Here is a 27,125-nt window from a genome sequence, read left to right on the forward strand (position 1 = left end):
TACAAAAACATATGTTCCAAGACCATGACGATGTGAGCAAGTAACTTGTGTATGAGGCTATACATAGATTTTGATGGGAAGGCAGAAATAACCGGTAGTGGAATGGTATAGTCCTGTGCAGACGACATGGATAGGAAAACTTCTGGGTTTTCTCATCCAGGATGGGTTCCAGGAAGCAGGATTTCCCAAACGCTTTGACCAGAGACAGGATGATACCCCACATTTTCTAAAAATCTGTGAAACCAGAATTGCCCACACCCGGTGAGCAGGACGAAGCCGGCATCTCGGTACCAACCTGTGCCTTTAGGTTAGAGCTCGTCTCTCACCCTCTGGGGGATGGTTGATAAACAGGTGTAATGTAAGAGTTAAGATCCAGGGTTCTAGAACCCAACATGTCACATACCACTTACTAGTAAAATCTTGGGTAAGAAATGAGACTGAGCCTTCACTTCTCTGTCTGTTACTTAGCAAATAACGAGTCCCTACTCTGTACCAAGCTGGGCTCTGGGGGATACATTAGTAAATGGATGATAGAAAAATCGCTACCTCGTGGAGTTTACATCCTAGTGTGAGGGAGATAGACAATAAAATATATATATAACATAGTAAACAGTGATACATGTTTTGGAGAAAAAAGAGAGCCTGAGGTGCGCATATGTGTGGGGAGTGGGAGTTGCAATTTATTATTGTTTTTTTAAGATTTTATTTATTTTTTAAGTTTCTTTAAAAAATAATATTTATTTATTTATTTATTTATTTATTTATTTATTTATTTATTTATTTATTTATTTTAGAGAGAGCGCACACCTGCATGCAAGCAGGGGAGGAACAGAGGGAGAGAAAATTTCAAGCAGACTCAGCGTGGAGCCCAAAGTGGAGCTCGATCTGACAACCCTGAGATCACGACCTGAGCTGAAACCAAGAGTCGGATGCTTAACTGACTGAGCCACCCTGGCGCACCGGGAGTTAAATTTAAAATAGGGTGATCATAAGGTGTTGCTAGATGTAATGTCCAAACAGAGACCTGACGGAAGTGAGTAGGTGGTTTGCAGGACGCGGGTGTTTTGGGGAAGAACATTCTAGGAGGAGGGAATAGCAGCTATAAAGGCCTTGATGTGGAGGTGAGTCTGGTGTGTTTGAGAAATCCCAGAAGGCCAGAGTGGCTGGGATGGAATGTACCAGAAGGAAATAGTGGGAGATACAGTCAGAGAGGTAGGGATAAGGCAGATTTTACAGGGTCTTGTAGGCCATTGTAAGAACTCTGGCTTTTGCTAGAGTACAGGGGAAGCCATCAGAGGGTTTGGGGCCAAGAAGTGACATGATCTGATCTCTGTTTTAACAGGATCACTATGCTTGCTCTGTTGAGGAACAAGGGTGCCAACAGTGGACTAGTTGAGAGGCTCTTGAAATACTTCTGGCAAGAACTAAAAATGGTGCCTGGGTGGTAGTCGGGGTGGTTAGAAGTGGTTGGATTCTGGATGTATCTTCAAGGGTGAACCAACAGGATTCGCTGATGGAGCAGATACGGGGTGTGAGAAAAAAAGTAGAGTAGAGGATGATTGCAGTGTGTTTAGCCTCAGTAACTGAAAGCATGGGATTGCCATAACATGGGGAAGGAGAAGGACGTTCTGGAGGGGCAGGTCGGCCTTGCACTGTGGACAGCGTAAATTTGAGATGCCTACCAGACTTCTCGGGAGATGCCGAGGAGGCAGTTGGAGAATTGGATTGATTTAAGGGGATAAGTCTGAGTTAGGGATGTAGGGATGGAATTTAAAGCCATGAAACTGAAGGAGGTCACGAGAGGAGTGAGAGAACAAGTGGTCCAAGGACAAGCCACATGGCCCCTGACCTTCATGTACAGGAGATGAGAACTCAGCAGAGGAGTCTGATGAGGACAGTGTGGGAAGCTAGAAGCCAGTTCAGACAACACTCTGTTCCCATAAAAGGGAGCAAAACTCTGGGATGGTAGCAGTAGGTAGAAGTGGGGTCGAGAGAGTTATTGGTTTTTTTAACGTGATGAATGGGGATACTACCTGTGTCACAGGGTTGCTGCAAGGGTAGAATGAGATCATGTTTGCAGGGGGCTTAGCACGATAGCTGATGATAAAAGCTCGGTAAGTGGTAAGTAGTAGTAATAGTTACTCTTAATAATTTACCACAATGGCTATGATGTAACAGACGTGCCTGACCCAGCTGCAGTTGGGGGAGGGGGAGGGTCGCCAGAGGACAGGGCCAAGTTGTGAAAGAGGAGTAGGAATCCTCTAAAGAAGGACAGGAGTGGCATCCCAGGGAACAGCAGGTACAAAAACATGAGAACATGGGGCATTTTAGGAATTGCAAGAAATTAGGAGTGAGAAATGACCCTGAAGAGGAAGATGGGCTAGGCCCAAAGGGGCTTGTGTGCCATAATAAAGCATAGGGATATTATCCCAAATAATATTCATTTAGCTAATAGGTATTAAGTTCTTGCTAAATACTATATATTGTTGAAAGCTCAGAGGATCCAGCAGTGAACAAAACACAAAATCCCCTGCCTTCATGGAGCTTACGTTCTAGCTGGGGAGACAACAGTATTTGTGGAATGAATGGCTATTTGCTGAACAAATGAGTGAAAAGGAGAGACTGACCAGGTTGGAGACGAATTAGTGATGGGGGTGAAAACTGAAGGAGTTAAAGATGACCCAGGTTTCAGGCCTGGGCATCTGGTAGGTTGTAGAACTAGTTACTGAGATGGGTACGCTGAAGAATGAGGTTGGGGGCAGGGCAAGTTCTTCAGTTTGGGACAGATTGAGTTGGAGGTCTTTATCAAATAGGGTAGGCAAAGGGGCTTGGGGTACATTTCTCCTCATCCACCTAGAGCTAGACCCCCTCGACTTTGGCTGATTGTGACCTCATGGGCAGCGTGACAGAGGTCCGTAACCAAAGCGACTGGTTGTGGGTCCTGTCACCCATCGAAGCCTTGTTCTGTAGATAAGAAACGAGCTCACCATTTATCCTGGGAATATTTCTGCACTTGTCCGGACCCTTTAGAGCAGCCTCTGGGCAGCTGCCCCACTGTTCTTGTGCAGTGCTTACCTGGCAGACGACCTTGTCAGCTTCTAAGCCCACCTAGTGCCACCAGACCGATGCCCGCTTCAGAAATTGCCAGAATCCCCAGCAGCCAACTCGAGACCCTGTTTGTCAGTCAAACAACAGAGCTCTGGCTGAAAGCCCTTGTCACTGTTGATTTTAGCAACGTGGGTTGGATGCTGGCCATTTGGGTTGGAAGATTAGTGACTTACTAAATGACTTGAAACCAAATCCCATCACCCAGACTTCCTGGAGCTCTGCCAGGGGCAGGTTTGGGACCCTGAGTTCTCACAGGCTCCGTTACGGAGGAGAAGCTGCTGAGCCTCTGGGAAGGAGCCGGGCTGACTCGATGCAGCGCGCAGTTAGGCTTCTTGATTGCAAAGAGGGTAGAGTTCCTACTTCATTTTCGTTACACCAGGCTTCTGTCTCTTGGTTCAGTTGGGAAGGTTCATTCTTGGTGAAAGGAGTAACCTGGATGCTGCGGGCCATTTGGGGACATGCCTCCCCACACAAGCTGAGACCAGATCCCTTCCTTCCTGGCATGATGACTGGTGGGGTCCTCCTTTCAGCATCCTGAACATACTGCTCATTTACTTAGTAACTATTGAGCACTTGCTATGTGCCAGGCATGTTTTTGGTTTGGTTTTTGGTTTCAGTTTTGAAACTTTTTCTCTTTCAAATGTTTTCGTGTGTGTGTGTGTGTGTGTGTGTGTGTGTCTGTGTCTGTGTCTGTGTACCCTTAAGTGCTTAGCCAGTTTTAATGATACAATACCCTGTTCCCAGCTGTAGTCACCATGTGATTAGATCTTCACAGCAGGCACTGTTCTAGGTGCTGGGGAATGGAGCGGCAAACGAGAGACCAAAGTTGCTGTCCTACAGAGCTTACGTTGATGTTGTTGAATAGTGACAAGTACAAAGGAGAGAGAATAAAGCACGGGAGGGGAATCTGGGATAGCAGGGTGGGGATGAGAAGGTCACTTTGGAGTAAAGACCCGAAGCCAGGGCACTGGCAGGGATGGGATTGTGGGGAATAGGCTCCGCAGGGGCACAACACGTGTGAGGCACAGCGTGTCTGGGGCTGCCAGGGCTGGAGTGCAGTGTAGATGTGAGGCTGGAGAGGCTTAGGAGAGTCTTGTGCAGCAGACTGAGGACATGGGATTTTCCTTGGTGAAATTCAGCCTCCAGGCATCTTAGGAAGGCTGCCAGGCACTCGTGCCTAGGAATCAGCAGCCGCCTTTCAGCCCTTTCAGATGTCTGAGTCATAGGAATGAGGGGTGACTCTGCCTAAGATTCAAAATCGTCCTCCGGTGGTGACGGAAGTCCTGCAGTGGACCTGGTCTCTGAGAAGTTGCGGAGAGGCACATGGAAAGCCCAGGGCCAGCACGTGCAGAAACCGCAAGGCGTACACTGGCTCTCTAAGCCCAAGGCTCCCCGCAAAGCAGTGACTGGGCCTAGGAAGGGGGTCCCCCCTTCCCTTCAGGTACGAACCGCCTCCCTGCTGCTCCCAGCCTCTTCCCCTCATCCCTGAGCCTGCTCCAGTAGCCACAGCAGAAGTGGGGCCTCCTAGGGGAGGCCTGGGCGGGGGGGCTGGGATGCTGTGATACAGGATTTGTCAAAGCATCGAGAGTGAAGCCACCTCTGTGGCCCTCGGGACTACCCTCCCCATATCTTTCCTGTTTGTCCCTCAGTTGGGATAGAGGACTGAGACATCACTAGTGTGTATGTGCATGTGTGCGTGTGTGGTGGGGCAGGGGAGGGATGAAGGGGGGTGGGCTAGTGAGAGTTCTCTTCCCTACTGGTCGGAGGAAAAGGGTACCCAGCCTGGGTGGGGACCTAGTGCCACGTTTAGGGTGAGGTGTAGGAGGGCCCAGACTTTAGCAAATGCTTAGATCTCAGACTGGAGTCCTGTGCCTTCAGGAGGGGCTGGGGCCAGCAGAACGCTTCGTTTGGGAACAAATGCCTGAATCAATAACAGAGCACAGGGATTGGTCACTCCCTGAAGATCAAAAGCCCCCATGCTTGCGTGGGTCCGAGGTACCTGTCATGCCTTCCTGCTGCTCCTGCTGCTTGGAGCAGCTTTGCTGGCCTACAGAGCTGTGAGGCTGGGAGAGCACCCGGGGTACAGATCAGATCTGTCTCCCCTAGACGTCCGGAGCGAAAGCGGCGTGAATGCACGTCACTTCTGCTTTCATCATCCAGGTCCCACAGACCTGCGAACCCCTGAAGGCAAGAAGCAAGTCTTTCAGTCTTGCTCGACCAGCTCCCGCCCCAGGGCAGCATAGAGTGGGTGCTGGGCCCTGGCAAGACACTGGGTGTGTCCTATGGGCACGGCTGAGTCCCTGCCGTAGCCATATAAAGGCTGTGAAGGGATTTGCCCGAAGTTACACAGCAGGTCACCATCCTGACTCCACCCCAGGTTTTTCCCACAGACGTAACTCAAATGTACCATGCTGTCCTCAAGCTCACAATTCAGGGTATAACCAGAGGAAGGCACATGCCTCCCCTTGAGGAGCCCCTGACCATCCTGCCCAGACAGTGGTGGCCCAGCAACAACCTCCCGCCCCCAGTCCACCAGGAAGGAAGCCCAGCAACTCCCACCCTCGTTTGTACCCAAGTCAGGGGCTTTTATTTACAGAAAGGCCTGGGTGGATCTCGGGGTGGGTGGGAGGGGGTCATGCCAGGAAGAGAAGGGGAAAGGGTGTTTAAATACTCAGATGGGAGGGAGGCAGGGAGAAAGTAGTCGGGCTGGCTCTAGGACGGCTACCTCAGGGTAGTCCCCCGCCAGCAGTCACCCAGCAAGTTCAGGGGAGGAAGGTGGGATCAGGGACCGGCAGAGACCTCAGTCCACCTGCCTTAAAGAGGATGGCCACTGGAGGATGGCACAGATTAGGGAGACATTTGTTTTGGTAACTTCTGAGTCGTGCTGTGGGAAGGAAAGCCACCCATCTCTTCGGAGCTGGGACTCTCCAGTCACACTTGCCCTGTCTGTTGGCCTCAACCTTTTCATTCCAATGCCCTCCCTTCCCTTCCCCATATTTTAGAATTTCCTTTTCCTCAGGACTCCAGGGTCCCAGACGGAAGGTCCTGGGAAAGCTGGCCTCCTGGTCTGAGGGATGGGATGCATGTCCACCCAGAGGAACCTAGTCCTTTCCCCCCAGGATGCCCGCCAGGCTCTGTCCTGGCCTCATGCTCATGGCCCTTTGATGGATCCAGGCTCCGTGAGGCGTGCAGAGGCGTAGGCTGAGGCTCCAAGGCAGGCCGCAGGCTCACAAAAGCCTGGCAGCCCCACGGGGCCTGGTAGGCCTGGTCGGCCTGCTTCTCCCGGGGCCCCTGGGGACCCTCGAGCTCCATCCTTGCCGTTGATTGCCTGGCCGGGCCGGCCAGGGAGTCCTGTGAAAGGAAGAAGACCAAGACATCAGGGCCTTCTGTGTCACCTGTAGGATTCTAAGTTCCGTTCTCCAGGGAGGTGGGGGGCTGGATGAGATCGAGTGAGGCCCTGAAGAGACGGCCCCAGACACAGGTTCTGAGTGAGTCGCATGGCACTGTCTATCACTTCCGACTCCCAGTCAGTGAGGTGGGGAGCAAATGCCTCCTCACTTTCCTGCTTGAAGCAGATTTTGGTGCAAGCCAGAAAGTCCTCAGCATCTCAGCTGTCTAGTTCCCAGCCAGACCCCACCCGGTGCTCCAAGGGGAGGCCAAGGCTGGGTCCGTGGGCCTGAGAGGGCTGAGCAGGAGGCCTCCACGGCAGAGACCCAGGTGTCTGTAGTCATGAGCCGCGGATCTGAGGGGCAGGGCTGCTGGGCAGGGCCCAGGTCTCACCTGGGATCCCCGGGGGCCCAGGCATCCCGGGATGCCCGCGTCCCATCTCTCCCTGGTCACCCTTTTCTCCACGTTTTCCTGCAGAGAAAGAAAGAAGCTATCGTTTTTCAGAACTGGAGAATGTTTTTTCTACTTTGGTTGTGATTTCATTTCTATTTCACACACAGCAATTATTCCTGTTTTCTGCTAGTTTATACTAGGGCAAAATTGGAAATGTCTGCAGAACTGGTTATATAAAGGAAGGTCCAGACAGGATGGAAGGCTAATCAAGTTCATTAGAGGAAAGCGTCTAATAATAATCATCGTAGCCAGCATTTACTATGTGCCATCTCTGCGTAAGTTACCTCCACATGTAATCCTCAGGACAAGCTCTGAGGTGGTTGTTACTAACATCCCCCAGTTTACAGACGATAAATCTAAGGCCCAGGGAGATTATCAGGTAAGTTGTCCAAGTGTACAAGGAGCAAGTTGCGGAGTCTGGACAGACCCTGTCTTGTGACTCTCCAGTTTGCACGCTTTTCTACTTTGCTAACCTGCCTCGGGCTTCCAGAGACACGGAAAGATGTTTATGGGGCACCACTAAGCAAATTTATAACAAAAACAACCCCCCCCAAAAAAAACCCCAAGTTATAAAATAATACATTAATTTCCATCAATTTGCTACTGAGAAGGCAAGCCCAGGAGTCACATATGACTTCTGGAAAACTTTGCTGAGGGAATGGGGGAAAGTGTACTTCATCCTGAGATGGGGGATGATGAAAAAGAAAACAAGGGGCGGAGCCATCCGCCCACCTACCCCATAACCCAACCCAGGCCTGGCCTTGGCGCGTCCAGATAGCCTAGCCCCCACCCCCACCCCCACCACAGAACAGCACTCACCCTTGGGCCCTGTGTTGCCAATCTGACCCACGGCTCCCACGATGCCAGGAACTCCCCGAGGGCCAGGGTGCCCATGGGGTCCCTGCTTGCCCGGATATCCGGGAGGCCCAGGGGGTCCTGGAGGACCCACCATCCCGACTGCACCCAGGGCCTCCCGCTTGGCACTCACAGCGACCTCTGCCAGTTGCTCTGGAGGAAGGGAGGGAGATGAGAGGTCTCTGAGATGCGGGTCAGCTCGGTAAAACGGGAAGGCAGAGCGTCCCGACGGCCCAGCCCTGGGTGTGCAGCCGCTAAAGTTGCGTGTTTAATCGCGCTTCCTCCGCGGTCTGCGCAAACCGAAGATCCGGTGAGGGCGGAGCTGTACACAGGCCCCCCGCCTCTTGGAAGCAGAGCTGGAAAGAGCGCCCAGGCCTGCAGCCGCTCGGGCAAGGCCACCTGGAGAAGCTCCTGAAGGGTGGCACGGCGCTGACTTGGACTGGGAGGGGGAGGGGTTGCTGCCCCGCCCTCACCTTGCATCATCTTCATCATCACGGTCACGATGTGCTGGTCACTGGCGTCTCGGCCCTGCAGGCAGACGAGGCCTTCCAGGAAGGAGCCCCTGGCTGGCCCCCCTTTCCCCCCCTCCCGGAAGTATATGCAGATCTGACTGAAATCCCTCCTGCCGCGCCCACCCCCAACCCGTCCGCTGTGGGGCCTGGAACCAGCCTCGGGGAAGCCAGCTGGCTGCGGGAACTCCCAGCCTTTGGGGCATCAGCAGCACCGCAGAGGGATTTCCTCGCGGGAGACTCCCGGCTGGGGGGGGGGGGGGGAGGACTCACCGCCACGCCCTGTCTCCCGGGCAGTCCCGGCACGCCTCGGTCTCCAGCCAGTCCTCGAGGGCCGGGGGGCCCGGGGTAGCCCTGCACCCCCGGGGCGCCCGCATCCCCGCTGGGGCCCGGGTAGCCGGGCTCTCCGCGGACTCCTTGCTGCGGGGGCGGGGGGCGGTGCAGAGCAAGGGTGAGAGCAAGACCGCGCGGGGCGGGAGAGGGGGCGGAGGTGGAGAGTGGAGGGGGAGGGGGCGGGGGGGATGGTTAGAGGAGGAGGCTCGGATGGCGGCGGTCCCGGTCAGTGCCCAGGGCAGGGGGTGGCGGGACAGGAAGAAGGCGGCGTCGCAGGGGCTGGACTCACCTGCCCCTTGGGCCCCGGCTCGCCAGACTCGCCCTGCAGGTACACGGCAGCTCGGTCACGACCCTCCGAAGCCCCCGGGTCCGCCCCCCGCCCCGCCGGTCGCCCCCGCGCAGCCCACTCACCTTCTCGCCTTTCTCTCCCCGGAGGCCGGCCACCCCCGGGTCGCCCTGCAAATGAAGCACAGCGAGTCAGCGCACCTGCGGACCCCCACCGGCCGCCGCCGCCGCCGCCGCCGCCGCCGCCGCCGCCGCCGCCGCCGCTTGGGACCCGGGGAAGGGGAGGCGCTGGTACTCACCACGCTGCCGCGGGGTCCGGTCTTCCCCGGGGAGCCCTGCAGCAAGCCGGGAATCAGGGACTAGGTGAGTTCCCCTCTCCCGGGACGGTTGGGTCCACGGGGTCCCCCACCACCACCCCTGGGTCCTGGCCACACCCGTCTGCAGCTCCGCCTGGCCCCCCAGGGCCGCGGGGGACCCGCCCCATTACTTTTTCCAGGAAGACCTGGAGCGCTCAGGAAGGATCTAACTGAGGTCCATCCCTCCACCCCGCAGGTCTTGGGGCCTCTTTTCCAGGTATTTTCCAACCCCATTTGGTACCTTGTCTCCCTTGATGCCTGGCAAGCCTTGGGGCCCTGGAATTCCGGGGGGCCCCTGCTCCCCCTTGGGGCCCTGAGGAGAAAAGAACCCAGAGCAGTAAATCAAATGAGGTGCCCAGACTTGCTCCCCACTGCCCCTCACAGCTGGCCTCCACTAACCTGCCGTCCTTGAGGGCCTGGCTGCCCCACTGGTCCCCTCTCACCCTGGTCACCCTGAAACAGAAAGAGAGGATGACCCACCAACAATCAGCTGGGGCACCCCCTCCTCAGCCCCCTCTCCAGCCCCCCCCGCCCCTGCTGGTCAGGATGCCCTCCATTCCTCCTGTCCCAGTGTGGAGGTCCCTTGCTCCACTTCACAGACCAGCGGACTGGGGCCCTTGCTGGGAAGGCCTCAAACGGGCTGGGCTGGACTAGGCGGGCGCTGGAGCCATTGATGGGACCCAGATCCTGGGTGCAGTAGTGCCAGCTGCTGCCAGGGCCCCTGGGGGAGGGGGAACCACTGTTACCTTCTGCCCTAGGATGCCTTGGGGTCCGATTTCTCCTTGAGGTCCTGGCTCTCCCTGGGGGACGGAAATTGGGAGTAAGCAGTAGGCTTGGTTGGATCCCTCCCTTCCACAGCTGGCTAACCCCTACCCACCCTGGGTCTCAGCTAACTCCCTTCCTCAGGGAAGCCTTCCCTTATCCCCTGTTCTTTGGGTCCCTGTACTTTTCCTTCAGTAGGACCCCACACAGTTGTAGTTAGCCATCATGTGATCATATGTTCAAGATCTCTCTTCTCCACTAAACTCTAAGTTCTGTCTGAGTAGGAGACTGTCTCAGCATTTAACATATTGCAGGTATTTGGTGAATGTTTATGGAATGAATGAATGAATGAATGAATGAATGAATGAATGAATGACTCTGCTGTATTCTTAGCCCCAGTAAGCTTGGCTATCTGAGGAGGTCATGCCCATACGGGACAGAGCTAATGCCCACCATCACTGCATCGCACGTAGAGAAACAAGGACCCAGAGAGGAAAAGGGAGTGTCCCTGAGTCAGTGGGTCAGTGGCACAGCCCAGACTGGCATCTAGGGCACCCCCCAAACTAGGGCTTCAGCCCACACTCTCACTCTCACCCAGGCCCATAGGCTGAGTGCAGGGTCTTCAGGCCTGGGAGGGGAACCAATGCAAGAGCTTGTGTCAGGGGAAGAGCACTTACTTCCTTCCCAGGAGGACCAGAGAATCCAGGGAGGCCCTGCTGGCCTGGTTCACCCTGCAGGAAAACACAGATTTAAGGTGAGTCGGGGGGGGGGGGGCGGGGACCATCAAGCCCTTGACCTTGGAGAAGCCTGATGAACCCTAAACAGAATCTAGAATCACATGAATTGGGGAGAAGATGTTCTTGGTCAGGTCCTCTGGATTGGGAGCCCTGCCATCCTGTCTGCACAGAGGGTGGGCGGAAGTGGTAGAAGGGAGGTGGTTAGGCCTGAGGGACTTGTGTCCAGGCCACGTCCTTGAGCCTGGGGCGAGGCCTGGGCCTTGCAGTCTTTTAGTCATGCCCCCGAACCCTGTCCGCGGGCTCCCTTGCTCCCATGAAGCCAATTCTTTCCCCAGCTTGGAGTCACCTTACCTTGTCTCCCGGGCCTCCTTTTGTCCCAGGCTGGCCCGGCACACCCTGGGGAAAGAAGTTGGTATCAGTTTCTACCCTGGCATTGGGGAGCCCCAGGCACTGGCTGCTTTACCTCCCACCCCCAATCCAGATCCCCTCCCTTCTTCAGCCCTGGCTGTGGGAGCTGAACCACAGGAGGCCACAGGAGGCCCAGCCATGGCAACTGGAATGGTCAAAGAGAAGGCTGGAGCAACTGTCCAAACGATGAGGCCTAAGCCAGGCCAGAGGCCACAGAAGTGGTGATAGTGGTGATGAGGCCTGGGCTGGGTGGGGACAAGGACTAGAGCAAGGATCCTGGGTGTGTGGATTTCTGCCTCATCAGCCACTCATGGCACCATGGGGAAGTGGGCAACACTGAGGAGGAGAAGCAATTTGCCCATGGGGCAGCCCCTGGGACTCCACCCCATACTCACCGCTAGGCCCTGGTGGCCTTGGTTTCCTGGCCGCCCCGCCTGTCCTGCATTGCCCTGCGAGAGACAGAGAACCAGAGGCACAAATGAAAGCTCCAGCTAGAGGGTCCATGGCTTCCACCCAAGTGCAAGTAGGGAAACAGGCCCAGAGGTGAGCAGGGATGTGTCAGGGACACACTTGAGGATCCCAGGCTCCTAGGCCTCGGGGATCAGTGTGATAAGACTCAGGGCCTGAGGTGGGAGGGGCCCTGACCCTCCCCAACCAACCAGAGGTCCCCACTCCTACCTTTAAGCCAGGTATGCCTGGGGTCCCGTCCTTGCCATCAATGCCTGGGGGGCCCTGCTCAGAGGGAAAGTTGAAGGGAGACTCAGTGGGGAGATACCTGGGGTCAGGCCACCCACCCATGTCCCTCTGTGACAGCTGCAGTGTGCAGGTTGGAAGTGGGTCTGTTTATCTCGAGAACCCCCACCAGCCAACTGGCAGAGGGGAGCAGAAATAGGAAAAGGATTTGGGGGGATGGACCACAGTCTTTCCTCTGTGTGGGTGACAGGTGTCCCAGATGGCCGCAAGCTTCCCCAAATCTCTGCTGCATCGCCATGTGCCATATTTACGGGTGAAAGAACTAAGGCACAACAAGAGGGCATTTCCCAAGGTCACAGAGCAGCGCGCCTTCAACAGAGTTCAGTCTAGAATCTCAGGCTCCTCATCCTCTAGGAGCTTGGACAGAGTTGACCCCGCTCTCTGTCTGGGTAGACCCGGGCCACTTACGGTTGCTCCCTTCGGGCCTGTTATTCCCTGGGGTCCTCGAACACCTTGGCTGCCCTGCAAGTAGATAGAAATGAGGTCACCTTCAGGATGCTGAACCCATGCCTGCCTGTTCAGAGAGGGGAGCAGCTGAGAACAGTGACCTCCGGGTCCCAGGCTCCCTCTTGGCACAGGCCACACTGTGCAGGGGCTGGAGGAGGGGGCCTGGGAGGGAGTAGAGGTAGCGCCGAGCTGAGGGGCCTGCTGGGCTGAGCAGTACAGGGAAGGAGCCAGGACTCACTGAGACCCCCTTCATCTGCTCTCTGATGTGTGGGCTTTGTTTGGGTCTTGATTTAAACAAGAACCCCAAAGAGACATTTTTGAGATAATTGGGAAACACGGAACACAGACTGGCTATTTGCTGATATTACGGAATCATTGATAATTTTGTTGGTATGATAATGAATGATACTGTGATTATGTGAGGAAAAGGCCTTATTTTTAAGAGAGGCATACAGAAGTATTTTGGGGTGAAAAGACATGATATTAAGGAATTTGCTTGAAAATATGAGCAACAGAGTGGTGGATTGAGTGTGGCAAAATGTCGATTTGGGGAGACATGTATATGGAGGTTCATTATATAATTCTCTCTACTTTTATGTATGTTTAAAATGTACATAATTTTAAAAAGTTTACTTTCTGTTCAATTTTTCTATAAACTCAAAACTGCTCAAAAATAAAGTCTATTAATTAAAAAAAAAGTTAAGAGAATTGGGATGTGGACCAAATCCCATTAGCCCCATGGCTGATTTGCTGGAATTTCATTGTCTGGCCACAGCGAGCCTGGGACTGGATCCCGTGGCCTCTCCCAAATTGAATTTGATCAGCACCGGCTGGGCTTGCAGGAGTGGGGGCTGGTGGGGTGACTGGGCACCAGTCACTCACCCACAGACACTGAGTAACACATGCACACACACCCATGCATCCACACAGACACAGAGTAGCACATACTCACACACATGCAGCCACAGAGACACACAGAGTAATGCACACATCCGCTCATGAGCCCTGGGGGAGGGGGAGCTGAGTCCCGCCCCGTACTCTCCAGGGTCCCTGAGTGGACTTACCACATCACCCTTCTCCCCAGCTCGGCCTGGTGGCCCCCGTGGACCTTCCTCACCCTGGCAAGAAGGACAAACAGGAATCCAGATCACACGGGCTCAGGGGGCACCACACTCCCTTTGCACCCCCAGGATCTCCAGCCTGGAGGAGGTAGGTTTGCAGGAGCAAGAGGACACTTACTGGTGACCCGGCAGCACCAATGGAGCCCACCATGCCTTTGTACCCATGAGGACCCTGCGGAGAGGAAAGGGTTACAGTCAGTCCTTGGCTGGGCCCCAGAGGCCAGAGCGCTGGTCATGACAACTCTTGTGGTCCACTCCCGACTTACTTACCGTCTCTCCTTTGGGTCCCTCCATGCCGGGGTAGCCCCTGATGCCCTGGGGACCCTGTCAAGACAGAAGAATGACAGCAATGGCAATTTCAAGGCCCACTTCATCATATGTTCTCTGACCCCCACCCCTGATTGTCACAGCGCCCCTCTGAGACAGGCAGCATAGTCCCTATCTCAGAGAGGGACACTGAGGCTCAGAATGGGGGACGGACTCCCCAGGGTCACTCAGGGGACAGAGGCAAAGCCTGGGCCTCAGCTGCGTCTTCTGGCTGACAGTCTTGGTTCCTGTCCCCCAGTTTCTGACAGACTCACCTGCCCTCTCCCCACCCAGAGACATGCCAACTGGACACAGGGGTTTCTTTCACAGGCTGGAGGCCAGACCAAGGGAATGGTTCCACTAAGCTCTCCCAGGATGAGGAGGGGAGGGCCCGAGGGGGAGTGTTCCTTACCGGTGGTCCGGGGATGCCTTGCTCTCCAGAGGCACCCACATCTCCCTTGGGACCCTATGGGGCAGGAATGAGTGATCAGACAGGCATGCAGATCAAGAGACAAACATACAGACAACCGAAGATACCATTCCCTTCCCAGAAAAAGCAGACGGGAAGGACCCTAAAACCCATATAGTCCCATGTGACGGATGGGGAAATGGAGGTCCAGCAAGGAGAAGGTACTTGCCTGGGGACACAGTGACCTAGAACACGGGCCTCCTGCCTCTCAGCTCAAGAATCGGTCCCCAGAGACCCACAGGGGAAGGAGAAGAGATGAAGAAGGGGGGGCTCTTGTAAGGCCCTCTTCCCACACACTTACCGGCTTCCCCTGGCGGCCAGAATCTCCCAGAGCCCCGCGTTTGCCAGGATGCCCCTGAAGGGAAGGGGGGAACTCCATGTGAGGTCCCCTCCCAACCACTTCTCTGCCCCCCAAAGACGTAGGCCGGTAGCTTACCTTCACTCCCTGCAGCCCTGGGGGGCCTTTCACCCCCGCTGGACAGTTGGTTGGACACTGGAAAGAAAATCCCACCGGGTTCTGTTGTCACCGGCCTGCCTCAGGCTAGCTGGGCAGTGATTCTCCATCTTGCCAACTCCCAAACCCTCCTCTCACCCCACTTGGTTGAACTTCTGTGCCGCAGCCCCTCCCCATCCCCCTGACTCTACCTCCAAAGAGGACCCACCCCTTCCCCACATTAGCCCCGCCCCAGGGCCACCTCTCACCAAGAAATCCGCGCTGCCTTCCAGGCCCTGGATGGTTCCGGGTCGGCCCTGAGAGGAGGTGTATGAAGATGGAGGCTCACCCGAACCTTTCCCACCCCAGGCTTGTGCCAAAGACTCCCGTCCTTACCGCTGTGGGAAGTTTGAGGACACTTACCGGTTTGCCGGGTGGCCCTGGGGGCCCTGATGGTCCCTCTGGTCCAGGATCCCCCTGGAAGCAAGAGGGGCCAAAATCATATTCCCATCCGGCTCTGCCAGGGTTACTCTGCCCCCTCCTCCAGTCCCTGCTACTGCCCTGCCCACCCTGTCCTCTAGGTTGCCTTCTGAGATCTGGGATGGCCCCAGTCCTTGGTTTCCCTGAAAGACCTATAGCCGAGTGGGCTCAGCAGAAGGGGTTTCTGTCCCAGACCTAAAAGAGCTCCCTGCTGGCCAGAAGGAGGCCCAGGAACTGCTGGCAAGACTGCCCAGCTTGCCAGCTTGGAGGTAAAGGGCAGGAGGCAGAGTGAGGAAAGGGGTGGCTGGGGCTCACCTTGGGGCCTGTGATTCCAATCTCACCCGGGAGGCCGACAGGTCCAGGTGGCCCCTAGGAGCAGAGGCGTCACTGGCCAGGGTGCCTCAGAGGGTTAGCCCACCCTGATACACAGGTAGGGACTGGTACCCAGAGGCCCCTTTCCCACTTTTCCTTTGCAACCAAGCCCAGAGAGACCAACAGCTTAGGGCTTTAAGGGCCAGAGAATCCCCGAGCCAGCAGATAGGCCCAGCATGACCTGGCCCAGAGTTCTGCACGTCTTCCCATTCCTGACACCATCACAGCATGCTGGCCCCTCCCCTGGATGGCTAGTCCCCCGGAAGCCCTTCTGTTTCCTCCTTCCCCAAGAGTCCCAGGGGCCCTGTCCCATCCAGGAGGACTTACAGGAGGTCCAGCAAAGCCAGGGCCCTGGAACAGAAGGAAAGGAGATTGGGTTCATGACTCCTTCTGCAAGTCCCCTCCCCACCGGCACCCACCAAAGGGTCCCTTGAAGCCCTTGCAGATTACACTCACCGGCAGGCCAGGGGGACCTGGGAGCCCGGGCTGGCCCTGGAAGAGCAATGGGAGAGGCTCAGAGGCTGGGTCTCCTGGTCCCTGCTCCTCTCTACTACAGCCCCTCCCCTGGACCGCCCACGCCCAGTCCCCAGGCCACTTACCTTGACTCCAGGGATCCCCACGGGGCCAGGTTCCCCCTTGGCTCCAGTTAGACCCTGGGGAAGAAAGAGATGGTAGATCAGTGAAGGGCAAACCTGCTCCCTGAACCCTGGGACAAGCCAGGGCCTGAGGTCTCTCCTGGGTGGGCCCAAGCTGCGTTTCACTCCACTCCATGAAGGCCAAGGGGCCTCAACACCTTGTTTTCTCTTCCCCAGTTCCCACAGCAACCCTGGGAGGCACGCAGGCAAAACGATTACCCTCTTTTGAAAGATGAGAAACCATGGCCCAAGGATTTGTCTGCACAGGACTCACACCTCCCAGTTTAGGAGCCTGGTAGACCTAGAGGTAGGTCTGGATGGGCCATTTTCTAGCTGTCTGCCCTTGGCAACTTTTTCTGAACCTTAGTGTTCACATCTGCAAAATGGGTTAATCGTGTTCACCTTTCTGCATAGATGTGAGAACCACTGTGCTAGTGGAAAGCCATGCACTTTTTAATCTTTGCAGGGTGTTGAAAATTTGGAGAGGCCCTGGTGGCTGCTCATAGCCCCGATGACACTTCTTGAGCCAGCAGGACAAAGGCAACTCATGGGACCTCTTTTTCCTCCCCTTTTAGTGATTGACCCAAGTGTATTCTTCAATCAGACAACTGTCCCAATGGTTCTGGCTGTGTCCAGAATCCCATGACCTTGGGCCCCTGGGAATTCTGTGGTATCAGCCAATAATCCTCCTCTCCTGAGTTACTCCTGGGGCTGTGAGGGGGTGGGTATGGCAGGGAAGGGGGAAGGAAAGGACCGCTCCATCCACAGCATGCAGTCTGCTATTTGGAGGCCAGAAATGTGAGACTAAATCCTGGCTGCGGCCGATGAACAGAACCCTCTTTGGCCCCCCATGTGCCCGTGATTCATGCTTCTGGGGTGGCCGGGAGGTCACAAGTCATAGGAAGGTGAAGGGACTCATAGCTATACAGTCTCCATCCTGCTGCCCTGCTCTGAACAGAAGAGAGGGGAAGATGGCAGAACTGGGCTCTGGAAGTCAGTGAGTTGAGCCCTAACTGCTTTAGCAGACACTCGGGTACTCACGTCAATCCCAGGCTTCCCGTCTGGCCCATCCGGCCCTGCTTTGCCAGGCTCTCCCTTAGGTCCCTTAAACACAGAGGTGGGGCAGATATTAGTCAGAGGACGGCAAGAACTGGAAAGGTCAAAGGTCAAAGAGGAAAAGTACTCACCGAAGGGCCAGCTTTCCCGGGGGGCCCCTTGTCACCCTGCAAGATACAAGTTGGTCAGATAGCACCCCGTGGCTCAAGCTAACCCAAATGGGCACATGCAGGCCCTGGCTGGCTGGCCCCACAGGCCACTTTCCTCACTCTCTTCTCTTCCGCCCTGGGTCCCCTCAGCCTTGCGTTGTTTGTTTGTTTGTTTGTTTTGAAAGTAGCTCCTTTTCCCTCAAAACAAAACAAAAACAAAAACCCAAACATAGGTGGATTGAGATGAGCCCCAGCCAGACTAGAGAGGGTGCTGTCAACATGCAAGAGGTTAGAGACACACCGGTGTAGCTGAGGTGCCCATTACGAGACCCACAGAGAGGGCTGCGAGTCCACGTTACCCCAGGGAGTGGGTGCCTCTTGGACTTGGGTAAGTGTGGGAGAAACCTGGGACTTTCAGAAAAACATGAAGGGGAGGTGAGCCGGGTGGGCAGTAGCTCTTTTTTGGATTGGGGTCAGGAAAAGAAGAGACTGGGGCAAGGACAAGGACCAAGAGGGCCTAGAAAGGGGGCAGATTCCGTGTGTTCCCAAGGCAGGAAGGACCTTCTTCCCCAGCGACAAAGGACTCGTGGTGGAGGACAGACAGGGCCTGTGGAGTCACATTCAGCCCCAGAGAGGCCTTCTGGCAGTCCAGGGCCTGCAGCAGCCAGAGAGCCTGGCAGGGACCCAGCGCCCTGTGTGTGGAGGGTGGGGGCACCAGGTTGAATAGAAGTCTGTCCAGATGGGTAAACATGGGGCTGCCCTCCTGGGGGAGCCTCCTGAATGAGGCATTTAGCCGTCCCCATGCTAGGGAGGCCAGGGAACAAGGCCTGCTGGTTCTAAATCAGGGAGAAAAAATGCAAAGGAAGAGACAGGAGTCTGGCTTCAGCGGGTCAGCGGTCTGACCAAGGCTTCCAAGCCACCCTGAAGAAGCATCCAGACGTGCCAGGGGGCAGGGTGAGAGGTTAAGACGTCTCCCATCCCAAAAAAGACGGGAGAGTAGAGGTGGGGGATAAGGAATCGCTGTGAGCTCGGCGGGCAGACGAACAGCAGCTCCTTGTCCGCGGGCGGTTATAACGGGCTCTGCATCTCAGGGCTACTTTGAGGTTTTCGAGGAACAAACGGGCTCCTTGTGGCGCAGGCCGGCGCCGCCTACTGACCACAGGGGGGCGCTGCATCTCCAGGCACAGACCCCACCACCAGCGCTCCCGCCCCCGGCCCGGCTCACAAAGTTCCCCTTTGTCCGCAGCTTCCCTCCCCCTCGCGTCCCAGGTTAGAGACTCACGTCGATGCCGTCAGATCCAGGCACTCCCGGCGGCCCTGGGGGACCCGGGGGCCCCGGTTCTCCGGGCGGACCTCTCTGAAAGCACACACAGGGGTGCAGCCCTCAGACTGTGCGGGGAGCCGGGAGTCCCAGCGGCGAGCCTCCCCGGGAAACCTCTGTGGACCGCGCTGTGCCCCACTACGTAATTCATCTTGCAGAATGCTCAGAACTGGGAGGCGGATACTATTACGAGCCCCAGTTTGCAGCTGAGGAAATAGGCTCAGAAAGATTAGGAATGATTACAGAGAGTCCGTGGTGGAGCCAGGATTCCGGGCTGAGTCCGCCCGCCTCCTTGCACGGGACCGCGGTGTCGCGGTGGGGAGGCACGACTGAATCACAGACGGTAGGCGGGGGACTGCCCAGCAGACAGCTGGCGCCAATGAATGGCTGCTCGTACCATTATAGTTAGATGACCAACAGGTATAGAGGGTGAGTAGGTACCCCTCCCTCTCCCCCTAGTGCGGATAAACCCGCAAGAAAAGTGAGGGCGGCGCGGGGAGAGGGGGCGAAGGGAGGGGAAGCCTGTTCTCCCTTCCCCTCAGAGCACCGCTCTCCAGCACCGATCCTCCGTCCTCCCTTGGGTTGTCCCCTTATGGCGGGCGGCCCCGACCCACGCAGGGGGCCCGCGCCCGCCAGGTGCCCGCGGCCTTCGGTGGCAGAGAGGTGCCAGCCTGGCGCCCGGCCACCGCCCCGTCGCGCCCCCGTCCCGTTAGGCCCCCAGCCCCCCGGCGGCCCTCGGCAGCGCGTCGGGGGAGCCGGAGCGGGAGCGGGGCGGAGGGGCAGCCGCCGGCGGGGAGCGGCGTCTGGCTGGAGCCGGCGCCCCCTGAGAGGAGGCGGGGCGGAGGCTGCGGAGCCCCGTGAATGGGCACCATTGTCTCCCCCGCCACCTGGGCTCTCGGGGCTGCCAGGACCGGGCGCCAGCTCCTGGCCACGCTGCCTGTCCCAGGCTGGGCCGAGCGTCTCCGGGCAGGGTCCCTCTGGCTCCCCGGCTCGTCCGCCTCCTTTGGCGGCGCCGGGACGCGCCCCCGGGGCGCACCCACCGAGGGAACGTGCGCCGCGGGGCTGCGCCCAGCCGGAGGGAGGGTGCCAGGCGAGCGCGGAGACAGGCCGCGCCCTGCACCAGCCTCCCGGGTCCCGCGCCCCAGACCCCACTCCATGCACCCCGGCTCCCTCGCGGGGGCGGCCGCGGGACTTACGATCTGCGCCAGGGCGAGCCCGAGCACCTGGAGGAGCAGCAGGAGGCTGCGGGGGGCGGCCGCGGCGGCCATGGCGGGCGGCGGGGCGCGGAGGACGGGTGCCCGGGTCCACGCTCGTCCGGGCCCGCAGAGGCTCCGGGTGCGGCGGCGCAGGCTGCTCTCGGACGGGGCGGGCCGGGCCGCCTGAATATGCTGCGGGGCGGGGCGGGGGCCGCGGGGTCTGTCACCTGAGAGGGCCGGGGGGAGGGAGGCCGGCGCCCTGCGCCCAGCTCCGCCCCGCTCCGTCCCGCAGCCCGTGCCCACCCTCTGCCCGCCGAGGAGCGGCCGGGGCGCAGGACTCGGACCGTGGTCCCGTTTCTCTGGGGGGAGGCACAGGGCCGGCCGAGGTCCCCCTCCAGCCTGACCTCCAGGGGCCCGGCACCTTCCCCCTGACCCGCAGCCCGCGCCCGATCGCTTGACCCGTCCTCAGCCTCTTCTGCCTGCGAGCCCTGGCCTGGGTCCATCCTCTCTCCTCCAGGGTCCAGGCCGAGGGCGAGCCTTAGGTCCCGCAGACCTTGTGGCAGAGGCCTCCACCCACCTCGCTCAACTCCGCAGACGCTCGGGCCTCTTCGGTCTGAAAACGTACCAAAGCCTTTCCTCGATCAGCCATGCTGGGAATACTCCCACCCACCTTCTTGCTTCACCGCTAACTCCGCTGACCGTGCCCCGCTTGCAAACTCATCTCCCTCTCACCTCCCTGCTGCCGCCCCCGCTGGGGGGTCAGTCTCTTGGAGGTCACCAGTGAGGCCTGGTCCCTCTTCAGTGCCCCCTGAAACACTGAAGCTCCTCTTGCTCCTGGAACTGCCCTCGGCGGTTCTCTCCTTGAAGCCTTCCCTGCCCAGGCTTCCACCCTCCAGCCCTCCTCCTTCTGTTGCCTTTTCTTCCCTGCAGCTCCTTGAAGCACCACAGTCTCTCTGGCCTGGCTTTCTCTCGCTGGGGGTAACCTCCTCCATGAAACGACCAGCCCCCTATTGACCAGAGTTTCCAAAGCCCGCCTGTCCAGCATCGCCTCTCTTCCAGTCTCTAAGCTTCCTTTTCACTCACTTAAGCAATATTGGTAAAGTGCATTGGAATCTGTCACTAACTACGACCACGGGCACTTTGAATTGGATACTGTCTCAGTTTCCTCATCTGTAAAAGGGGCTAATGATAGTCCCTACCTTACAGGGTTTTCGTGGAGATTGGATTAGATGATGCATAGAAGTACTTAGCTTAGCAGCAGCACATAGTAGGTGCTTCATAAATCTTGGCTTTCATTGTGATTTGTGGAGGACATTTTGTTTACCAGTCCTGTACACAGTGTGGGGGAGAAAAACCACAAGATCAGCTAAAATAGTCAAGGAGAAAACCCTCTGGAACCTGGGAAAGTCCAACCCCACGCGGAACACGAGCAAAGGGCGCTGGGCTTTGAGAGGGGTTTCTGGAGCTGAGTCTGGGAGAAAGGGGGCTTGAGAGAATTTGATTGCTCTGCCTCACGGAGTGAGGAGGAATTTGGAGTTTATAGGAAGTAAGATGAGAGGAGGAGGAGGTGAGGGAGGGATGGTGGGCACTGCCTCAGGTGGGAGGGTAACATGTGTAAGGGACCTCTCCGAAAGGGGATGGCCAAACTTGTTGGTTTTTATGTTCATTTCTTCATCTCTTTGTGGGCTAAACACACCAGTGCCCCATGTGAGTGAGTTTTCTTTTGTGTGTGTGGAAATTATGGAAAGGGGATGCTCCTTGCCTCTGGATGGCACATATTAGTGTATTAGTTGTCTGTTGCTGCGTAGGAGAAACACCGAAAAACATAGTGGCTCAAAGCAGCAATTTCTTGGATCAGGAATTCAGGGGTGGCTCTGGCGGTTGGTTCTGACTTCGGGTCTGTTATGAGGTTGCAGTTAGATGGTGGCTGGGCTTGGCTCATCTAGAAGGCTTCTTCACTCATGTGTCTGATGGCTGTACTAGGAAGCCTCCAATAGCTGGGGTGGAACAGCTGGAATTTCCTGGGAAGCGCTCTCCTTTATCTGTTTGTGGGCTTTCTATAGGGTCTCTCCAGCATGGCAATTTCAAGTTCAAAGTAGCTGAACTTCCAACATAGCAGCTCAAAGAGAGAGGGAAAACACCACCGAAGCAGAATTGCCTCTGAGGACTTAAGTCACACAGCATCAATGTCACCCCATCCTTTTGGTCCAGGCAATTTCTGAGGTTTGCCCAGTTTCAAGGGGAGGGAACAGAGATTCCACCTCCTGATGAACGAGTATCAATGTAACAACGTTTCAAGGGGAGCATGGAGTGTATGTGTGTAGGGGAGTGGAATAAACATATACTGACTGGTGCAGCCGTCTGTGGAAGATGTAACCTACCACACTTGGGATTATAACCTGAACCAGTTCAGTGGAAAGTGAAGCTCTAAGCAGGAGCTGATCAAGGGAAATTGCAGGGAGGACTTTGGGCCCACAAATCATGGACTAGATGTTGGGGCTAGTCATATGCAGCTCTTAAGGGGCGGGGAGACCCTGAATAAACGGAGAGTCATATATCCACATTCCTGGGTAGGAAGACTCTATGTTGCAAAGATGTCAAATTAATCTAGGGGCGCCTGGCTGGCTCCGCTGGTGGAGCACATGACTCTTGATCTCGGGGTTGGGAGTTCAAGCCCCATGTTGGGTGTAGATATTCTAGGAGAGAAATGACATGAAATAGTCAAGAAAATTTGAAAAAGCTAATGAGAAAGGTCTTTCCCCACCACAAGTCAAAACATACTATAAGGGAGTGTATTCAATAGTGTTTTATCAGCCCAAGAATAGATTTTTTTTTAAAGAGAAAGACCACACACACACACACACTTATCATATCTGTTTAATTTATGAGAAAGGTCTATGTATTTAGTTTATGATAAAGGTTAAATTTAAAGTCATTGAGGAGTGGCACCTGGGTGGCTCAGTCGGTTAAGCCTATGACTCTTGATCTCAGCTCAGGTCTTGATCTCAGGGTTGTGAGTTCAAGCCCCGTTTTGGGCTCCACACTGGGTATGAAGCCTACTTAAAAAAAAATAAAAAAATAAAAAAATAAATGTTATTGAGGAAAGAGTATCCCAGCCAGTACAGGTTGAGGCAATTGGATGCATAGTCAGGAAAAAATCCCAAGTTATGGGACGCCTGGGTGGCTTAGTCAGTTAAGCATCTGCCTTTGGTTCAGGTCATGACCCCAGAGTCCTGGGATCAAGCCCCAGGTCAGGCTCCCTGCTCAGCGGGGAGTTTGCTTCTCCCTCTACCCCTCCCCCCACTCAGGCATGAGAGCTCTCTCTCTCTCCATATATATATATATATATCAATCAAATAAATAAATAAAAGATTAAAAAAAGAAAAAAATTCAAGTTAAATTTCTATATCAGTATACAAAAATATATTCCTGGAATAAATTAATTGGGAACCTAAATATAATAACAAACTTTTAAGATCTGAAGGAAAGTGTTTCTTTTAAAAATAATTTTGTAGTAAAATAAATCAATAAATCAATAAAAATAAATTTGTGGTGGGGAAAACTTTCCTGACCAATACACAAAACCATGAAAAGTTGCTCAGGTTTGACTTCATAACCTTTAAGAATGTCTTTATAATAAAAATGTATGGAGAAAATTAAAAGACAGAATGGAAATATTTATAATCTATATTACCAAAGAATTAATATGGGTAACACACAAAGAAGTCCTACAAGTCAATAAGGCAAGCTCTAGCAAATATTGATTGATTGATTTAAAGATTTTATTTATTTGAGATAGAGCGAGAGAGCACAAGCAGGGTGGAGGGGCAGAGGGAGAGGGAGAAGCAGCCTCTCCGCTGAGCAGGGAGTCGGATGCCGACGTGGGGCTCCATCCCAGGACCCAGAGATCCTGACCTGAGCCAAAGGCAGATGTTGAACCGACTGAGCCACCCAGGTGCCCGTCTAGCAAACATTTAATGGAATATCTAACTTAAATCTCCTATAAGCTTTTAGAGAATGAAAGAAAACAAAGAACACTCAAACTGGTTTTATGGAAGTAATAAACTTTGATTTTCAAACCAGTAATGGGCAGCACGAGAAAGGGATATCAGTGGCCTGTCTTATGAACACAGATGGAAACATCCTATTTTAAAGTATTAGCAGATTGAATATAGTGATTTACTGAAAGATACATCATGACCAAGTTGGTTTCATAGCAGGAGATTAAGGATGATCTAAAGCTAGAAAATCTAAGGGGCGCCTGGCTGGCTTAGTTGGTGGAAAGCAGGACTCTCCATCGCAGGGTTGTGGGTTCCAGCCCCACCTTGGGTGTAGAGATTAGTTAAAAAATAAAATCTAATAAATAAATAAATAAATATCAAGTTAGAGAATCTATTAATGTAATTTACTACATTAATAGATTAAAGAAGAAAAGCTTAAGATCACCTCAAAGATGAAAAAAAAAGAGAGAAACTCAAATGTCTGCTTTTGTCTTTCCACCTACCATAGTAATTTACTCTGCAAGAACAAGCTTAAAAATGGGGGCCCAAGAATCCAAGGCCCTGGACCAGAAGGGAGCCTTGACACCTTCCCCCCACCCCCAGTCAGCCTCCTTTCTCCCAAAGAGAGAATACGGCCTGGATGCTTCCCTCCTGTGGGCTCCAGCAAGTCTAGGAGGAAGAGAGATGTCCCTTCTATTTCCTTTTCATCTGAATGAACTCAGGATTTCTTTTCCTTTTCTCATTTTCTTTTTCTTTTTTTTTTTTAAGATTTTATTTATTTATTTGTCAGAGAGAGAGAGCGAGAGCATAAGCAGGGAGGGCAGCAGAGGGAGAGGGAGAAGCAGTCTCCCCGCTGAGCTGGGAGCCAGACTGGGGGCTCGATCCTAGGACCCTGGGATCATGACTGAGCCGAAGGCAGACGCTTCACCAATAGAGCCACCCAGGCGCCCAAGTTTTTTTTTTTTTAATCATGAATCCCCCGCCAGTTTATGCTTGTTTTTGGTCACTTTACAGTTTTCTGTTACATGTTTTGACAATTTACTGCACCAGGACCAGGACTGGAACTCAGCCCAATTTAGCCATTAAACAACTATTCAGTGAACATCTGCTCTGTACAAGGATATATAATTTTGAGTAATACAGACACAGTTCCTGCCTTCACAGAACGCACACTGGGGGACGGGGCTCAAATAAGAAAGAAGGGTGCCAAGGACTGTGTTTGGGGAAATTTGGAAGACCATGGGGACCTAGCATATATTGATATCAAGTCTCTACTAAGCATTTTGCTAAGGGTCCTGTTTGCAGCCCCTTCTCAGAGATCCTCAGCTCAACTCAAAATCTCCTTGAGCTTTTCTTTCATTTCTCTCTCCTTTCTTGACTTCCTGTCTCTCTTCGTCCCTCATCTCCTTCTTTCCTTCCTTCTTCATTCCCTCTCTTTTTTCTAAAGTATTTACTGAGCATTTCCTCTGTCCCCAGGCACTGTTTTGTATACCAGAGAGTGTGGTTATCCTTAGCTTGTCCTTGAAGACTCCACTTCCAGAAAGTCTTTCCAGACTCTGCAAGCTGGAGCAGCCCAAAGAACATGACTGAAATTCATTTTTAAATGTTTTATTCCCCTAATATTTCCCAAGGACCTGCTATGTATTAGGTCTATAGTGTGAGGAAATAATTAAATAATTGACATAATCCTAAAAAGAGTAGCTAGGAACTACTAATTATTGCAGATTTTATTTTATTGTATTTTTTAAAGTAAGCTCTACACCCAAAGTGGGGCTTGAACTTGCACCCCTGACATCAAGAGTCGCGTGCTCCATGGACTTCAGCCAGGCTCCCCTCGGAACTACTAATTACTACTAATAAAATGTATCATTTACGTATTTCTATTATTATAATTATTTTATATGTATAATCCTACTTCTTGAGCACCTGCTATAGGACGGACATTGTACTGGTCTGTTCTGTGCATTTTGTTAAGGCCTCACAACCACTCAGTGAAGTAGGTCCCGTGATTATCCCCATTTTATGTAAAGACTGAGGCTTAGAGAAATAGGCGGTTTTCCCAAGGGCACCCCGTTGTATTTCTACCATTTCTGGCTCATGATAAGTGCCAATTATGTGCATTTCCTCCCTTTTCCCCCCCGAAGATCACAGCAGTTCGGGCTCCGCGCAAAAACGGATGACAGAGACGGGAGTGGGGCTGAAATCCAGCCCCAGCCACAAGCTTGCCACAAGCTTTTATTTTGCTGGTCCTCAATTCTTAGAATCTTCTTGAGTTGAGGCCTGGGCCACCCCAGTCTACAATCCTCAGACCTCTAATACCTAATTTTCGAATCTCCTGCTCCTTTCTCCCCAGCTCCTATGGGGAGGAGGGGTGGGCGTGGGGAGCAAGAAGAAAAGGCCAGGCTCCCTTGTCGTCCCCTCCCCCCCAGGCACCAACCCCCGCGGTACCTCCGTTCTTCAGGGGCTCTAACTCCTGGTCTGCAGGAAATCAGGCTGTCTGGTACTTTGGCGCCACCTAGTGGTTCTCTGCTGCAGCACACAATGCCGACAACTTGACAAGTTGAATAAAAGCCCTTTTCTCAGGGAGAAAAATTCTTGACAAGATGAAATGGGGAGAGAAGAAAATAAAACACGGTGGGAACTCAACAGGGGAACGATCATGGCTTTTGGGGAACTAGAGCTTAGAGTTTGTATTCAGCTAGACTTGGGTCCTGATTCGACTGCATATTAATTGTGTGACCTTGGGCAAGTCACTTCACCTCTTTGAGTCTCGGTTTCCTCATTTGTAAGATGGGGAGAACACCAATGCCTCTTGATGTCCTGGAAGTGCTTAGCACAGTGCCGAGCAAGCTCTGGATATTTATTTTAGGCAGAAGGAACTTTGTAAGCAAAGGCAGGGAAGAGGGCTAGCGTTCAGAACACAGGGTAGTGACATAATCCCCGTTCCCTGCTAGAATCCCTCCCTGGAAGGGAGCCAGCTGCCCATTCTAGGCTGAGCTCCAGTCCTAAGCAGGTTTGCTCACTCTGGACTCTGGCCACCTTCATATGCCTCAGCAGAGCATGCCAACCTCCGTACTTCCTTCTCCCACTAGAGCAGAGCTCCTCCGAACTCCTCTGAGCTGCCCAACCCTGCTCCTGGTTCCACCTGACCCCCTGTTTGTTCCATCTGATTCTTTCCCAGTACTGGTGCAAC

General features: G+C 54.3%; 1 protein-coding gene and 1 long non-coding RNA gene across 3 annotated transcripts; one reads left to right on the forward strand and one right to left on the reverse strand.

Annotated features, from left to right (window-relative positions):
• Nucleotides 1-4,706: 4,706 nt before the first annotated feature.
• On the reverse strand, nt 4,707-20,065 carry COL9A2 (collagen type IX alpha 2 chain). Its single transcript, XM_057305117.1, has 32 exons — nt 19,932-20,065; nt 18,697-18,771; nt 17,397-17,432; nt 17,251-17,313; nt 16,174-16,227; nt 16,031-16,066; nt 15,902-15,925; nt 15,518-15,571; nt 15,146-15,199; nt 14,992-15,039; nt 14,726-14,782; nt 14,591-14,644; nt 14,233-14,286; nt 13,785-13,838; nt 13,633-13,686; nt 13,458-13,511; nt 12,355-12,408; nt 11,872-11,925; nt 11,589-11,642; nt 11,137-11,181; nt 10,726-10,779; nt 10,033-10,086; nt 9,686-9,739; nt 9,528-9,599; nt 9,230-9,265; nt 9,057-9,101; nt 8,935-8,967; nt 8,586-8,732; nt 8,277-8,331; nt 7,768-7,956; nt 6,889-6,966; nt 4,707-6,459 (listed from the first exon to the last, which is right to left on the reverse strand). Exons 1-32 carry the CDS (start codon nt 20,001-20,003, stop codon nt 6,260-6,262), a joined length of 2,067 nt encoding a protein of 688 aa, XP_057161100.1. The 5' UTR covers nt 20,004-20,065; the 3' UTR covers nt 4,707-6,259.
• On the forward strand, nt 8,875-17,040 carry LOC130542266 (uncharacterized). 2 transcript variants are annotated; one of them, XR_008956715.1, is made up of 6 exons: nt 8,875-9,293; nt 9,375-9,503; nt 10,737-10,802; nt 11,285-13,602; nt 16,387-16,516; nt 16,676-16,913. It is a non-coding gene; the product is annotated as an uncharacterized LOC130542266 (long non-coding RNA). The 2 variants fall into 2 exon arrangements; XR_008956714.1 differs by having other exon boundaries at nt 9,393-9,503; nt 15,016-17,040.
• Nucleotides 20,066-27,125: the final 7,060 nt, after the last annotated feature.

Source organism: Ursus arctos, unplaced genomic scaffold (genome assembly GCF_023065955.2).
Source record: "Ursus arctos isolate Adak ecotype North America unplaced genomic scaffold, UrsArc2.0 scaffold_32, whole genome shotgun sequence".
In the NCBI taxonomy this organism is placed as follows: Eukaryota; Metazoa; Chordata; class Mammalia; order Carnivora; family Ursidae; genus Ursus; species Ursus arctos.

Excerpts from the sequence above, each read along its gene's own strand:
- COL9A2 (XM_057305117.1), bottom strand. The coding sequence starts at position 20,003 with ATGGCCGCCGCGGCCGCCCCCCGCAGCCTCCTGCTGCTCCTCCAGGTG. Across the intron at positions 9,600-9,685 it reads CAGGCCCTCAAGGACGGCAG|GGCCCCAAGGGGGAGCAGGG; the intron begins GTTAGTGGAGGC and ends TTTTCTCCTCAG. Across the intron at positions 8,332-8,585 it reads CCGGGAGACAGGGCGTGGCG|GGCCGAGACGCCAGTGACCA; the intron begins GTGAGTCCTCCC and ends GTCTGCCTGCAG.